General features: G+C 30.0%; 2 protein-coding genes across 2 annotated transcripts; one reads left to right on the top strand and one right to left on the bottom strand.

Moving 5' to 3' along the window:
• Positions 1 to 1,520: 1,520 nt before the first annotated feature.
• On the top strand, positions 1,521 to 5,400 carry Triagg1_812 (uncharacterized protein; the record flags this gene model as incomplete). The annotated part of the gene is made up of 5 exons (XM_062895153.1): positions 1,521 to 1,665; positions 1,721 to 1,825; positions 1,882 to 2,067; positions 2,297 to 2,795; positions 2,850 to 5,400. The coding sequence occupies 5 exons, from the start codon at positions 1,521 to 1,523 to the stop codon at positions 5,398 to 5,400; spliced, it is 3,486 nt and encodes a 1,161-aa protein (XP_062760036.1).
• A 220-nt stretch (positions 5,401 to 5,620) lies between these two features.
• On the bottom strand, positions 5,621 to 6,277 carry Triagg1_811 (uncharacterized protein; the record flags this gene model as incomplete). The annotated part of the gene is made up of 1 exon (XM_062895152.1): positions 5,621 to 6,277. One exon carries the CDS (start codon positions 6,275 to 6,277, stop codon positions 5,621 to 5,623), a length of 657 nt encoding a protein of 218 aa, XP_062760035.1.
• Between the last annotated feature and the right edge of the window lie 11,350 nt (positions 6,278 to 17,627).

Raw genomic sequence — 17,627 nt, 5'->3', positions numbered from 1 at the left:
TCGTTGTTATAAGATATACCCTTGGCTGCCTGGCGATCTCGAATGTTTGGCTCCAGAGATGGCCGTGTGGAGTGAATTTTGTGCTCCGACTCATCAGGCAGGACATGCGGAGTACGTTTGTGGTTCTCAGGTTTGTTGTCTTCTTGGGGAGGGCATAAGATTTGACCTTCTCTGATAGAGGACGAGCGATTGTGATTTACATCGCGTGCGCGTGGGCTGACGGTGTCTGCAGGTAATTCTTGGGCAGAAATTTGGCAATGCGAAAAGTTCGGTGGAGGGGGGTAGATAACATCGTCATTTGGGTATAATCCATCGATGAAGAACTCTGAGGCAGAAGGATTCTCTGCGGGAACATCGGTATACAGATCACTCTGCAGCTTTCTAGGTTTGAGAGAAGCATTTCGTTGGCTCAAGTCTAGCCGCCGGTCAGCTGGCGATTTCCGAGGCCGTCGACGCCGGCGTGACGGCCCGTTACGGTACGACCCCATGCTATGCCAGAATCAGTTCATGTTAACTACATACATGTACTCTGATGGGGAGTAATATGGAAGTATGATTGGGCTTCATACGGATTCTTTGTGTCGGTAACAGATTGATGCGAGGCCGAAATCTGAGAATTGACCGTTTCCATCGCAGATTGCCCGAGGGAGAATTCCTGGAATATGATAGGAGGCCCTTGCCGCTAAAATATGGCGGCAATACACGGTAAGAGGTATACTGCTCCTGTATCTTCAGCAAACCTGGAAATCGCTGATGATCCCGCTTTCTCGTGATTGCAGTGTAGATGTTTGTTACACTGTTACAAATGGACCAGAGAGCGGCTCCGTGTTACTCCTGGAACTGTGCTCTCTGCAGAATCGATTGCCTCATTTACTAGGCAACCAGTTGCCTTGACATTAAGCGGGTGAAGAAGAGGAAGATGGTACGGCGTATACCTACACTACGGGCTGAGGGTTATCTTACTACTTGAGCCGCAATCGAACGGTGGGTGTGATTACTGCATGAAGCTAAAAAAAACATAGCCGCCCCTCCAACTGTCATGGTTGAGTTATATCCGCATGATCGGAGCCACCGTTGTAACATGTCGGCGGAAGGCTGGTGCAGTATTTCCTTCTTCGGTCTCCGTTCGCCTAATCCTGCCACTTGTATAACATACCATTGTATGCTGGCGACCAAGCTCGGCGTTTATTGGAGTCTGAATACCGGAATCGGACACCTTCTCCACTGCAAAAACCAGCACTTCATGTTGTCAAGAATCATGATGGATACCTTGTGCGGCTGGAGGCTCTGCTAAGTGTTACTCGTATGCAGTTGGACGGGGGCCGTGGACTCTTGATGCATACGCCACGCCAACTATTTATATCTCATCCATCATACGGCATCTTTTGGCGAAATCTGTCCTGAGATATGCTATCCGGAGCGTAAGTTTGAGTTTATTCAAGGACGGCGTCCGAGAATCACGGTGAAGTGAGACATACTCATTGAAGCAAATATTCCCACAGTAATTCTTTTTCCCCAAGATGTCAATCCCGGGGAGGCAACATCGCCCAGAGGTAATCGCCAACAATTCGGGACATGGCAGCCAGTACATATCTGAAGGCATTGGAGATCAGAATGCGGTGTATGGTAACGGTACGATGGTTAAATATAATCAGCACTTCAACAGTAAGCTCGCAAATCTTTCTGTGCAGTTTCATGATAATTATTGACGACTGCTCAGTTAGTTTGCTAAATGGAAAGAATGGGAAGATGGGAATACCACCTTCAGTCGGCCAATTTTTTCAGAGATTTGGGGGACCAGAGAGTTGGGCACAAGAGCCGACTGGTGGGTAGTCAAGAGCGGAACAGCCAAGATTTTAATATGCTAACAAGCGTCAATAGATGGAAACATCCTCAAGTGGTTAACGACCCAACCAAATCAAGTTCCACTCAATTTTAGCCAATACCAACGCAATCTCATCATTCAGCTGTCCAAGGGTACCGGCAAGTGGATTCTCAATTCTGAGGAGTTTCTCGAGTGGAAAGAAGCCTCCAGCTCGTCTCGAATTTTGTGGATGCAAGGCATACGTAAGTGGAAAACATACCAAAAACATATTACTGTTTGAAATTGCCTTATTTGCTAATCAAGTCGTTGCAGTTGGATCTGGCAAAACTATACTCTTGTTAGACCCCCCAGTAGACGGCATTTGAAGGGTATATGCTGACATATTACGTACAAGGTCGCTTATTGTTGATTTTATCGAAAAACAGATCCAAAACCAACATGAAGTTGCTTGCATCTACTTCTTTTTTCAAGCGGAGAAGCACGCTGTGCCACTCAGACGTATCTGGGCGACGTTGCTAACCCAGCTCTTGAGCGCAAATCCAAGCAACATAACAAGTGCATTGAAGGAAAAATTCACCGACCCGTTCAGAAGATCAGCCGCACTTGATTCATCCGAATATTTCGATCTCTTCAAGGCACAAGTAGCGACTGTCAAGACCGTTTACCTGATCATTGATGCCCTAGATAGCTGCCAGAACGCTCCCCGAGAAGCGACGCTAAAGGGGTTCCAAAAGGCTCTTGTGGATCTCCCAGATAATGTTCGCATTCTTTTCACATCCAGAGACAATTATATAGGAAAAGACGTCGGAGCACATCGAGAGCTTTCCATCACACCCAGAGAGGCAGATGTGTTGACCTATGTCAAGAATCGAATTGCGGATGATGGACGCTTACGAAGCGTACTGTCTAAGGCCGAACACCAAGAAGAGATTATAAAGGGTGTCACAACGAGGGCTATGTCTAGCAAGATGTCAGTGTAGCACTCAAATACTTTGCGTCAGGAACGGTGGCTAATTTCATTCAGGTTTTTGTCAGCCAAACTACACATGGATCATTTGAGCAAGCAAGGGACCACCTTTTTTGACATAATGCAGGCTCTGGAGCATCTCCCTGACAGCGCATTGGGAGCATTTAAAGCACTGACGAAGCAAATTGCTCAGAGAGTAAAGACAAACAAAGGCAACGGTGAACTTCTTTTAACAAAACATATCCTCCTCTGGGTCTCACACGCCAAAGTCGACATGAATATTAAACAGATCCAGGATAGCTTTGCCATCAAAAAGAGCGAGGGAGGTTGCTATGAGAACCATCGCCCTGCCAAAGAGCTAGTGATGCGTGCTTGCACCGGCTTGGTCAAAACAGAGAAGGGGACGTTTGGCTTAGTCCATAAGTCAATTAAAAAGCACCTTCTCCAGTTTGAAATTATATCCAACGATGCCGACCTCGAGATAGGCAAAACATGCTTATACTTTCTGATCAACACGTGCAAGGAAAAGGAGAATTCCCCACTGCTACAATATGCCGCCAAATGTTGGTGGGCACACCTCAACAGTAAAGATCAGGTGTTCGACGAGAACACAGACTCATTGGTTATGAGGCTCCTCAGAGATGGGCCCAATCTCACCAGGGCTTTTGAGGCAATGGAAGAGGCAGAAGGCGGTGCATTTAGCGGCATGACAGGCTGGCACGCTGCCATACACTTCGACCTCTTATCGTGGGCTGAGCGTCTTCCGCCCAATATTGATGTCAACGCTCAATGTTCAGATGGCCAGACGGCTTTACACTGGGCAGTCCGATACGGTCGACGCAAGTTCGTGGAGCTTTTGATCCACAAATCGGCCAACCTAAACTTATGCGATCAGGCTGGTGATACCCCCCTTCATAAAGCCCTCGTGGGGCCGGCTGCGGATAATGTGGCAATAGTTAAGGCGCTCATAAAGCGCGGTGCGCGGCTGGATATTCAAAACGGAAAGGGTGTGTCACCCCTGGAAAGAGTTATCCAATATGGGCCTCCATCAATTGCTAAGCTGATGATTGAGAGCAAAGAGGATGTCAACACCGAGATATTTGTAGACTGGACGTTGCTGAGATATGTTTTTGAGATGTCTGGTGTAGTAGGCCAAGGGAGCCCGGAGACAAAGTATGGAGAATGGACCCAGTTACAGGTTGCGGTCACAGACCATGTCCACACCCTTACCGAACTGCTGCTGGAGCGCGGCGTTGATCTTAATCGCCCTTCGACGAAAGATGGATGGACTCCCCTCGTATTCGCAGCTAGTAAGGGGAACCTCTTCCTGATGCGGCAGCTACTGAATCGAAAGCCTGATCCTGCTCGAGTCGACCTGAAGGATCGAGAGAAGAAAACTTCTCTTTGGTGGGCCACACATCACGGAATGACCGATGCGGTTCAGCTACTAGTTGCCCACGGTGCTAACGTGGGCGAGGCCTGCGGTGATGGCTCGACTCCGTTGCATGAAGCAGTCAAGAAGAAAAACAGCAGGCTGGTTCAGCTATTTGCCAGCCTTGGGGCAAACATAAACACAAAAGTGCCAAACGCGTCAACCTTGTTAATTGAGGCTGTCAGGCTGCAGGATCATGATACAGCCTGGGTGCTGCTGAACGCGGGGGCAAGGCCAAACGAGCAGGACATCAACGGCAAATCAGCACTCTTTTACGCTATTGAGAGGCAAGACAATGATCTCGTATGGCTCTTGATCAATGGAGGTGCTTCCGTCACCGCTCCGAGCCTCGCCAAGAAGACCGGCGGCAAGAATACGGACATGTATAGGCAGACCCCCCTCGAACAAGCACTAAGACGACAGAACCATTCTGCGGCATGGCTGCTATGTCAATATGGAGCCTCCCCAGACGCAGTTATTGACGAAACGGGTAGAAGATTACTGCATCTAGCGGCATACAGGGGGGATCTTGAAGCTGTTCGTCTCCTTATTCAGCGTGGCGCTAGCACTACTGTCCAAGGGGAGGGTGGGCTAACGGCGTTACATTACGCTGTCTTGCTTGATAGGGAAGACATTGTGACCCTACTGGCCTCTAACATTGCAGAAGCGTCATCCCTTGATGTCACTGATGCCAAAGGCTTTACGGCCCTTTCTCTAGCCACGCAGCGAAAGAATCCAACCGCAACACAGATCTTGGTCCACCGCGGAGCATCCTGTAAAGTAGCTGACCCAAGAGGCCTGACACCAGTACATCACGCTGCCCGTCTGGGATTCAAAAAGGGGCTTCGCATGTTGTTAGATAGCGGAGGTGACCCAAATTCAGTCGATAACAATGATTTCACACCAGTTCATCACGCTGTCAACGGCTATACCGACTCGGGCTTGGTGAAGATGTTGGCAGAGAGCGGCGCTAATCTGGACGCGGAAGACGGGAGTGGGCGAACGCCGCTAATGCTGGCAGCCCAGCTAGGTAAACATGAGCTGGTAGTTTGCCTGCTCGACGTAGGAGCCGATGCTGAGGTGGAGGATGGGGGTGGTCATAGGGCGTATCATTACGGAGAGAGTTACCCCAACATCCAGGAATTGCTCGGAGCATGTGGAGCGAGACGCATGTAAACAGGGTTGTGGTAGTTCTTCAACAAGGGGGACTTACATGGACCAGGTAGGTAATATAACGTACACACCACGGGATGTTCTGCATGCTAAGTAGTAGTAGAGAGATTTCCTTATAGTTGATGTGGATACCAATCTTGAGACGATCGTGATGCCTGTTAACTTTAACTTCTCTATATACACGTGATACAACCAACGTTTGTAATAGGAAACTCTCTGCACGTCACCTAATCATGCCTATATATAGTGGCGCCGTTGATGACCCATTAAATTGTATTCCTCCCATCGACACATTCTGATTTCCTTGTCCCTCATAGATATACTGCGAGCCCTTGCCGGCATTGTATAATGATATAGTCGCGCGGTGTCCGATGCGTACACACTCTCGTTTGTCATCCTTCTTTGTTATGTCCATAAGATCTTTGATCTGCGACCGTGTGGCTGATTTTACCGAGTGGTTCGCTGCCAGCACATGCAAGTCGTGTAGGATACCATTCATCAGGCTCTCGATTTTGTCGGCAGCGGGAATCATCTTGATTGCTTTGACGTATCGCTTCGCTTTGGACGCGCCTTGTGTAGGCATTACAGCCTTTAGAGTCTTGTTGAGGGCGGTCGCCTTGTCATAACAGCTCTCCAGAATCTTGGCCAATGCCTCGCGGAATTTAACTCTCGATAATTCGTGTTTCCCCTCTTCCTCTTCTTCCTCTAAAGCATCTTTCGCTGCTTCTAGCGTGTCTTGAATGACGGGGAGTCGTGCAATTACATTGCGAAATGCTCGCGGCAGGCCCGAGGCATCCGCGGCCGCCTCGTAAATCTTGAGCGAGGCGTCCACTATGGCGATGATACCTGAGATGATCCCAATTAGCTCGGCGCCTGACATTGTTGGTAGAGGTGTAATTTCAATAGCAGTAAGTAAATGAATAATAAAACTTGGATTTAATTCTGTAGCCTATTTGGTGCAATAATGGTTTTCTCTTCTGTTATTTAAAGGAGAATGGATCACGTTAGGCTGGCTGGGCTATGAGGATATACCTTAACTAATATAACCTACGCGACCTGACCTAATATAAGCTCTACTTTTTTTAAAAAAGCAGGGTAGCTTATTTAATATAAGCTTTAAGTATATTTATTAGCTATAAATAATAGTAAAAGTAAGGCTTTAGTTAGGTAAGGTTAAAAATAAGTAAGGCTTTTATTTAATAAAATATATAATAAAACTTTAAAACTTAATTAACTTAAATACTTAATTTTTATAATAAATATTATTAATTATTAATATATTAATATATTATTATTAATATATTTAGTATTATATTAAAAATAGCTTTTTTTATAATTATATTAATTTAAATATTAAAGAATTATATTTTTTTAGCTTTATAAAGGTTTATTAATAACTAAGATATTAAAAATAATAATTTTAAATTTAATAATACTTAAATTCTTATATTAATTAATAAAAAGCTAAAGGTTAAAATAATTTATTATTAACTTATTATTAATTTATTATTAATTTATTATTTTTTAAAATATTAATAATATAATTATATTTAAACAACCTATTTTATTTTTTTTATTAAAATAAATATATTATATTACTATATATAAAAGTATTATTTTTATTAAAATACTTTATTATATAATTATAATTTTATATTAGCTAAAATTATTTACTAAAGGAGTTAGTTATATTATATAAATAAATAACCTTTATATAAAAAAAATAAAAAAACTATAGGATTTTATAAATATATATTAACTTATTATTAATATATTACTAATATATTATAAATTTAATACTTTAAAAAGTAAATTTACCTTTTTATTTATTTAATATTTATTTTTTTAAAATTAATATTTATTATATTTATAAAATATAACTATAATAGTATTTAAATATATTAATTTTTTTATTTTTTATTTAAAAATTATTAATATACTAAAGTATTAGAGAAATATTAAATTAATTAAAGTATAACTTAAAAAAAACTTAATTAAATTATATAAAAATAAAAAGCTTTAGGGTAAGTAATCCTTTATTAATATATTACTAATAAATTATTTAATTATATATTTTTTTAATTAAATACTTAGTTTTTATAATTAATTTAAAAAATACTAAATTTACTATTATATAAAGCTAAATTTAAAACTTTATACTTTATAAATAAAGTAATTTAATAATATAATATTTCTTTTTTAAAATTATTTACTAATATATTATTAATATATTATAATTATAATTTATATAATATTTTATTTTATAATAATATTATAATACTATACTATCCCTTATATAACCCCTAGGGCTTACTACCTTTTTCTTATATATTTTACTACTAATCCTTTATAAAAAAAATTAAGTTTAAGTTTTATAAAATTAAAATACTTACTTTTATTACTATTTACCTAATTTATTTTATATTTTATAATAATTCTTAAACTTTTTTAAAAATTACTTAAGTAATAATAATAATAATTACTTATTTAAGTATTACTAAATTAATATTATAAAAAAAATATATTATTATTAATTTTATTACTAAAGTTATACTTATATAAAACTTTTTTTTAGTAAAAAAACTTAATTTTATATATTTTTAAAAAAATATAATTATAGTAAAAGTAATAATTATATAGTTTAAAATATTATAAAAATTATAAAAGTAATAATAATAATTAATAATAATAATTCTTAAAAATATAAAATTAATTAACTTACTAAGGTAATATAAGTAATATAAAAATAACTTTTTTTTTAATAATTAAAGAAAAGTTTATATTAAAAATATTTAATAAATAAAGTTTTAAAAAAATATAATTAAAATTTTATTAGGCTTAAATAATATAAATAATAATACTTATATAATTTAAGAATAATACTTTAATAAATAAAATAAAAATTAGTAATAATAATATAGTAATAATTAAAAATACTTTAAAAAATAAAGTAATTTTTTTTTTAAAAAAACTATTTACTAAAACTTAATAATTTTAAGTATATTTAAAGTAACTTAGTAATAAAAATATTAATTTTTTTAAAAGTTTTATATTTACTTAAATTTATTAAAAAAATACTTTTTTTATATTTTTAAAAAATAAAAGGCTTTTTTTTATTATAAAAAGCTTTTTCTTATACTTAAGAATAAAATTAAGTAGTAAAGTAATAAAATCTTTAAAATATAAAAAAAAATAATTACCTTTACTATTTATTATTAAGAAAATTTATAATATTAAGCTTTAAAAAAAAAACTTAAGAATAATTACTTTTTTTAATTAAAATTAGTAATTTATTTATAAAAAAAAATACTATTTTTAACTTAAGTTTAAAAATTAATTTTAATATTAAAATCTTTTTAATAAGTAAGTAAACTTTAATAATATTTTTATTATATTTACCCTTTTAAGCTAAATTAATTAATAAAAGTTATAATATTTTATTTACTAAAGTATTAATTATTAAGTTAATAAATACCTAAACTAAAGCTTAAGAAAAAAATATTAATTATAGTAAATATTTTTATTATAATTAAAGTTATATTTTTATTTTAGGTTTTTAAATAATTATAAATTATTATTATAATTTATAAAAAAAAAACCCTTAATACTAAAGTAAACCTTAACTTATATATTAAAGTAAATATTATTAATAAAGTTTTTATATAATAATAAGTATTACAAACCAATACATTTATAGTCGCAACAGCAGGCCTACAGGGTAAGCACTACAGAACTATAATAGGCCGAAGGACTAATTATAGTATAGCTTACGTAATAATAGGTAAGCTAAAGTAAGACACTTCCTAATTAAGAAACCAGCTTACTTTATACTAAGTAAGCTTAAGTAAGCTTTATATTATATATTTATTTTATAACGCTTATTTAGAATAGTTTAAATAGCTAGTTATAAATATAGAATAACGCTTGATTATACTCTGAATAATATTATCTACTAGTTGTGTAAATAAACCCTTTTATCCTTGTTAATTACCTATAGTCTAGCCTAGCTTATCCGCTAATATAAACCTAGCATAAGGTTTATCCTTTAGGAATCCCTCTTATACTAATACTATAGGAGCTTAGCTTATTACATATTTATAACTCTTATTCAGAGGTTACCTTAGACCACGGGTAATATTATTATAAAAATATTAAATAGTTAAATTCTAAGTCCTAGACGTTAGAATAGATTAAGAAAGTGTTACCTTAAGTTACAAAGACAGTAATATAGAATTTAAAGAAGTACCCGAAGTTAAAATAGCTAGCGAAGACCCTTAGCCTTAACCACAGCTTACCTAAGAGTAATAGTAAGCTAAAATTCTAGCTCTTAAGAATAAAATTACTATACTTAAGACTAAGAAAAAAGAAAAAGGCAAGATCCTTTAACCTAAGCGTCCTAACCTATACAATAGGGAACCTAAAGATATAAAAAGGTTTTTTACTAAACTTAATATTTACTTTAGATATTTTCTAAACACCCTAGAGTATAATAAAAATAAAATAATTTTTACAATTACCTACCTTACTGGAGCAGCTGGAAAATAGTTAAGACCTATTATACAGGACTTTAAGAAAAACAATTTAATTAAATAGAAGGATTAAACCTAAGAAGTCTTTAAATTCCACTAAGACTTCCGTAATTAACTTAAGAAATTATTTAGAACTTTAAATAAGGAATAGGAAGTAGAACAAGAGCTCTGTTTTATAAAACAGAAAGGATAATACTTTAAGTATACAATTATATTTATATAACTCCTTACTAAAGTTAACTAGACTAAGGATAGTAAAAAGGAGGCGTACTATATAAGTCTTAAACCCTTAATTAAAAATAAACTATATAAAGTTAATAAAAAGATTATTAGCTTTATTAACTATACTTAAATAGTAATTAGTATTAATAACTAACTTTAGGAAAGGGAGTAAGAAAAGAAAAAAGAAAAACGTAAAAACTTTTAATAACCTAAATAAAACTCCTAGCAGTATACTAACTAAGGTAGAAAGCGTAATATAGCTTTATATAATAATGAAAAACCGGGACCTATAGACCTGGATATTATTAATACCCGCAAATTTACAGGCAAATATAATTACTATAGTAAGATAGGCTATAAGGAAAAGGACTGCTAGAAAAAGTATAAGAAACCTAATACCCTAAAGAAATCTAATAATAATAAGAAATTTAATAAGGTCTAAGTTAATACTATTGAAATAGTGCTTTATAACTTACTTAGTTAGACTGCTTACTATAATAATTAATATCTTATATATAAAAGTAAGAAAGAAGGATTAGGATAGTTCCTAAAGGCACTTAAGAAAAAGTAGCTAAGATATATCGCAATTAATACTATAACTTCTAAGGAAGTTAATTAATAAGTAATTAACTAAGCCCTTAATATTCCACCTATAAGAGAAGAAAAGGAATAAGTAAATACCTTTATCTATAAATAAAGAAAAAAGTTTAAATAAGAAAAAGGTTACACTAACTTTAATATCTCAGAACTATATGTAAACTATGGATTACAAAAACCCCAGGGACCTAACTACCCCTGTGGATAAAAACCCTCTAACTATAGATTAGAAGAAACTTAAGAATAAGAACTAAGTAAATTCTAATAAATACTTAAATAGCACAGAATTACTTTATAGTAAGCACTAAATAATAATAGGATAGTAAAGCGCGTTAGTATAAATCCCTACTACTCTACTATAACTAAAGACTAATTCCTTAAATAGGAAGAAATATAACTTATGTATAATACCTTATTTACGGAAAACTATAAATAATTAGCTATAGAATAATATAATAAGTTACTGTATACTAAATACTAGGAAACTAAGCTTTATAATTAGCACTTCTAAATTTAATAAAATAACTTATATAATAATAATTATATAGAATCTAACCTAGAAAATTACACTAATTAATAATACTATAACTATCTTAACTATAAGGTTAAAGAATAGCATAACTAAAGGAAGGAATATTCTAAGTCTAACTTCTTATAATATTATAATAAAGATTATAAGAAGCATTAACTAGTAAAAGAGAATTATTAATAACTCTATTGCTAGTTATACTATAATAGATTTAACTTTAAAACCCACGCTAAGGGCTACGCTTACTAAAAGAATATTATATACTTCTATAAATATTATATTAATAAAATCAACATTAATAAATACTAATAATGCTAAAAGCTTCAATAATAACAAGTATAATAATAAAGAATTAGTAACCTTAATATTATTTACGCTAATATACTTATATATAATATTATAAAAGAAAACCATACTTTAGAAAAAATATAAGTTAATATAGTTAGGATAACTAAAATAAGGAAACTTAAAATTAATGCGTAACTTAGAAATCACACTGTTACTACCTATATTAATAGCAGATTAGATTATAACTTGATCTTACTTTAACTAATTAAGAAACTATAAATCCCTATTTAAAAAAAGGAATAAGTATTATAAATTATAAGTATTATAGAAAAAGAGCTAGAAAAAGGACTTATTATATATAAAACTAATTATCTCCCACTAATTATTAACAGAAACACCTACTATATTTAATTTAGTGTTTTAAATATACTAAAGGATAATATCCTTATAGGCTACCCCTAGTTACTTAATAATAACCCTATTATCCAATAGAAGACTAATAAGGTCTATTAGGATATTAAGGATATACCTAAATATTAACTATACTAGAGAAAGTAAAAGGGCAAAGCCGCGCTGCTAAAAAAACCGGAATTCTCTACGCTAATTATAAAAAAAATAAAAATAGTTAAGTTTAAGGAAAATAAATTACTAGTACTATTATAATATAATAAATAACATAAGAAAGTAGAATATATCTGCATTAATAAAATTATAATATAATTTAAGGATAAGCTAATAGTACTTAATAATATATTAAGTAAGGCATAAGAAAAAGAGGAATTAGGAGAATTTGAAAATATTCTCGCTAAGATACCTTACTAATATAGGAAGTATAAGAAACTATATAAGGTAATATTAAACACTAGGTTACTATTATACTTATAATAGGATTACTTTATTAAGTTAGTAAATAAAAAATAACCTAGGACCTATAAGATCTATAACCTTAATAAAAAGGAGCTTAAGACCCTAAGGAAATAGTTAAATAAACAGTTAGAAAAAGAATATATTTAAGTTTTTAACTTATTAATAAAATATCCTATAATATTTATACTAAAGAAAAATAGGAAGTTATAATTAGTTATTAACTACTAATAACTTAATAAGATTACTATTAAGGATTAAATACTGCTACTACTGATTTTAGAAATCTAAGATAGGTTAGCCACTATAAAATAGTTTACAGCTTTTAACTTAAAAAAAGCCTATAACCTTATTTAAATTAAGGAAGGAGATAAATAAAAAACAGCGTTTAAAATATACTACAGATTATTTAAATATTTAGTTATGCCTTTTAGACTTATTAACGCGCTAGCTATATTCTAAAGAATAATTAATAAGGTCCTTAAGGGATATATTAACAGGTTTGTTATTATATACTTAGATAATATATTAATCTACTCTAATACCTTAGAAGAGTATAAATAATATATATATTAAGTCTTAGAAACCCTATAAGTAGTAAACTTACTAATAAAACCAGAGAAGTATTAATTTTATATATAGGAAATTAACTTCCTAAGATATATTATTTCCTTAGGATAGATTAAAATAAACCCTGTTAAGGTAGTAGCTATTATAGAATAAAAAGTCCCTGAAATAGTTAAGGAAGTATAAAGTTTCTTTAGACTAGCTAATTACTATTAGCGATTTATTTAGAACTATAATAAAATTACTATATTACTTATAGATCTTACTAAAAAAGATCTAAATAACAAAAAGAAGAATTAACTAATTGAATATATAAGGAAGGCCCTAGAAGCCTTTAAGGCGCTTTAAAAAGCTATTACTAGCGTACTAGTATTATAAATATATAACCCTAAGAGGCCTATTATTATTAAAACAGATGCCTTAAATTATATAATTAGAGGAGTTCTTAATTAATAAGATAATAAAGGAATATTATATCCAGTAGCCTTCTTCTTTAAGAAACTCTATAGTTTAGAATTATAATACTCTATATATAACTAAGAACTTATAGCTATCTTTAAAGTATTTAAAGAATAAAGATTATACTTATTAAGTAATAAATATAAGATTACTATATATTTAAATTATAAAAATCTTATAAGTCTTACTATAAAAGAAATAAATATCTCTATATAGTAAGAAAAGTATTTTAGGTTTATAATTAAGTATAATTTTAAAATTATACTTTGTAAAGGATTAGAGAATAGTTACGTAGACGCTCTTAGCTGTAGAGAAGACTACTTTAAACTAATACTAAAACTCACCTTACTAATATTTTAAAAAATAGCCAAAGGGCACTATAAATTAGTAATTATTAACACCCTCTTTACTATTAAAAACAGAAACCCTATCCTTAATAAAATTAAAGATAAAGTTAGTAACTAGATATTAGACTAATTCCCTAAAGATATAACCCTTATAGAAGGAATCTTATATTAGAATAAAAAAATTTAAGTATTAGAATTACTATAGAAAAAAGTAACTAAAATAGTTTATAAATATCCGCTATATAAATATAAGGGAGTTACTAAGATACTATAATAAGTATAGTAATACTATACCTTTATAAGTATAAAGAAAGTTATTAAAGGAATTATTTAATTATATATCTTATACGCAAAAATAAAGTCTAGCTAACAAAAACCTTATAGTAAACTATAACTATTACTAATACTAGAGCACCCTTAGAGCTCTATCTTATTTAATTATATTATTAAACTGCTATTATTAAAAGAGCCTATAATAAATATAGTATATAATAATATCTTTGTTATTATTAATAGGTTAATGAAATAAGATATTTTTATTTTATATAAAGAAGGAAGTATAGTAGAAGAATTAAGCTATACTATATAAAAGTATATAGCCTTAAAATATAAATTACCTATGGAAATTATTTCTAATAAAGGATTAATATTTATATTTAAATACTAGTAAAGTATTATAGTAAGAATAGGTATAAATTATAAAGCTAGTACTGCTTATTACCCTTAAATAGATAAATAAATAAAACGCGCTAACTAAATTATTAAAGTATACTTACGAAGTTATATTAACTTTAACTAAAATAACTAGGTTAAGTACTTACTAAATGTAGAATTCTTCTATAATAATTTAGTTTTAGAATTAATAAAACTTTTACTATTTTATATTAATAAGGGATACTACCTATAAGTATATAAAATACTGCGAGAAGGAGAAGATATATAGAAAGCTATACTTAAAGTAAATAAGCTTAAAGAGCTGCACTAAGAATTACGTATATAACTTAAACTTATGTAAGAATATATAAAGAAGTATATAGATAAAAAAAAGCTTAGAGAACTAACCCTTTAGGAGGAAGATATAGTTTACTTATTTTAATATACTTAAGGAGAAAAATAAGCTAATATTAAGATAAATAGGCTAAGTAATAAGCTAGACTATAAAAAAGTTAGGCTTTATAAAATTCTAAAGAAAATTAGCGAAGTTAATTATAAACTAAACCTTCTGAAATAACTAAATAAATAAGGGAAACTAATATACCTGATTTTTTATATTTTACTACTAGAAAAAGCACTAATAGATAAAGACACAGGAGAACTTATTAAAGATAAAATTATTATTTAAGGTAAAGAACTTAAATATAAGGTTAATAAAATAATATTACTAAAAATAGATAAAATAACTAAAGAACTTTAATACTTAGTGGAATAGAAAGGATATAATAAGGATATAGATAGCTGGGAATTGGAAAGTAATTTTAAATATGCTAGTATTACTTTAAAAACCTTTTAAAACAAACTCCGCAAACAGCTATAAGTATAATAAAAATAAATACAAAAAGAACCAGAACACCCTGCGAAACCTAGGAAGATAATAAAAAACCACCTCCCACTAAGGCAAGAAGATCAGGATTTAAAAACCCTAAATCAACACTAGAAGAAGACTAGCTAACCCTACTTATAAACTATATATTATAAAGAAGCTGCGCCTCTTTATATTATACCTAAGCTAGTTCTACTTAGCGTTCCTCCTCCTTATAATAATCTAACTCCTTTATTTCCTTAGTATTTAACTTATAATTTATTATCTTTACCCCACGGGCGCAAAGTAAATAATAAAGCTTCCGCAATCTTATAAAATAAGCTAAGGCCTTATTATACTTAGCCTTCTACTAAGCCAGAAGTTCCTTATAATATTTCTATTAAGTAATTAATACCTCTTTAGTAAGCTCCTCCTAATACTTTAGGCGCTTAAGCTTCTTTATAATATAGTTAACTAAGAATATTAGTATAATAAGGCTAAGGAAGTAGGAACTATACTTATATAAAGATATAGGAATAAAAAAGCTATTATATAAATGACCTAGATAGTAATAATACACGCATAAGTTGCCACCCTCCACAGCTAGATAAGGTCGCTTGCCTAGATAATAAAAATAAGGTAATACTTTAAACCTAAAAGAATAAATAAAAGCTGCGCAAGAATAATATTTCTCTATAGACTTAAATTTAGGCTTTTTTACATAGTTAAATATAATAGGGATTAAAGGAAGAAAAGTACTTACCTAAAGTAATAAGAGGGCTGTAATACTTATATAGGTAGTAGCTTAGGCCTTAAGGATAAGACTAACGGGAGGGGAGTACTGTGTTATAAACTAATATATTTATAGTTATAACAGCAGGCCTATAGGGTAGGCACTACGGAATTATAATAGGCTGAAGGACTAATTATAATATAGCTTACGTAATAATAGGTAAGCTAGAGTAAGACACTTCCTAATTAGGAAACTAGCTTACTCTATACTAAGTAAGCTTAAGTAAGCTTTATACTATATATTTATTTTACAATGCTTATTTAGAATAGTTTAAATAGCTAGTTATAAATATAGAATAACGCTTAATTATACTTTAAATAGTATTATTTACTAGTTATGTAAATAAACCCTTTTATTTTTGTTAATTACCCATAGTCTAGCCTAGCTTATCCGCTAATATAAACCTAGCATAAGGTTTATCCCTTAGGAATCCCTCTTATACTAACACTATAGGAGCTCAGCTTGTCACAATAAGGTTTTTAAAAAGTATTTTTTTTTTTTTACTTTAATATTATTAATATTAATAATATTACTATTTTTTATTATTATACTTAAGAAATTTTAATTATAATAATTAATTTTTAAAAAATAATATATTAATTTACTTAAATTTACTTAGGAATTAATTATAACTTTTACTTTTATAAAACTTTAATTTTTTTAGAAATATTAATTATTAAAAACCTAAGGATATTTATTTACTTTATAAAAAAGTAATAATTTTTTTACTTAGTAAATATTATTAAGTTAATTAATATTTTTTAATTTTATTATATTTATAAATAAAAAGTATAGATTTTTTTAATTATTATTTTACTTAATAAGTTATTATTTTTAAATAAAAATAAAAAATTATTTTTAAAAAAAATAATTAATTTTTTACTAAAACTTTAAAAATATATTAATATTTTTAATAATATTAATTTTAATATTTTACTACTTTATTATAAAATTAATTATATTATTAACTTAATATTAAATATAAAACCCTTTTATAAAATTATTTACCCTTTTTCTTTAAAAAAATTAAAAAAACTATATAAATATATTTAAAATAACCTTAATAATAACTAAATTTAATTATTTAAAAGCCTTATAAAAGCTTTAATTTTTTTTATTTTAAAAAAGAATAAGAAATTATATTTATATATTAACTACTAAGGATTTAATAAAATAATAAAAAAAAATTATTACTTTTTTCCCTTTATATTTAAAATTTTTAATTATATTAATAATATAAAATATTTTATTAAAATTAATATTTAAAATATTTATTATTATATTTATATTAAAAAAAAATAAAAAACTATATTTTATACTTATTATAATTATTTTAAATTTTTAATAATATTAATAAAGTTTACTAATACTTTTATTATTTTTTAATATTATATTTACTAAGTATTATATAAATTACTTAATATTATTTATATAATATACTTTAATAATATCCTTATTTACTTTTAAACTAAGGAAAAATATATTACTTATATTAAATAAATACTAAAGTAATTAT

Source organism: Trichoderma aggressivum, assembly GCF_033847375.1.
Source record: "Trichoderma aggressivum f. europaeum strain CBS 100526 chromosome Unknown scaffold_002, whole genome shotgun sequence".
NCBI lineage: Eukaryota > Fungi > Ascomycota > Sordariomycetes > Hypocreales > Hypocreaceae > Trichoderma > Trichoderma aggressivum.
This window is presented reverse-complemented; position numbering and strand designations above follow the sequence as displayed.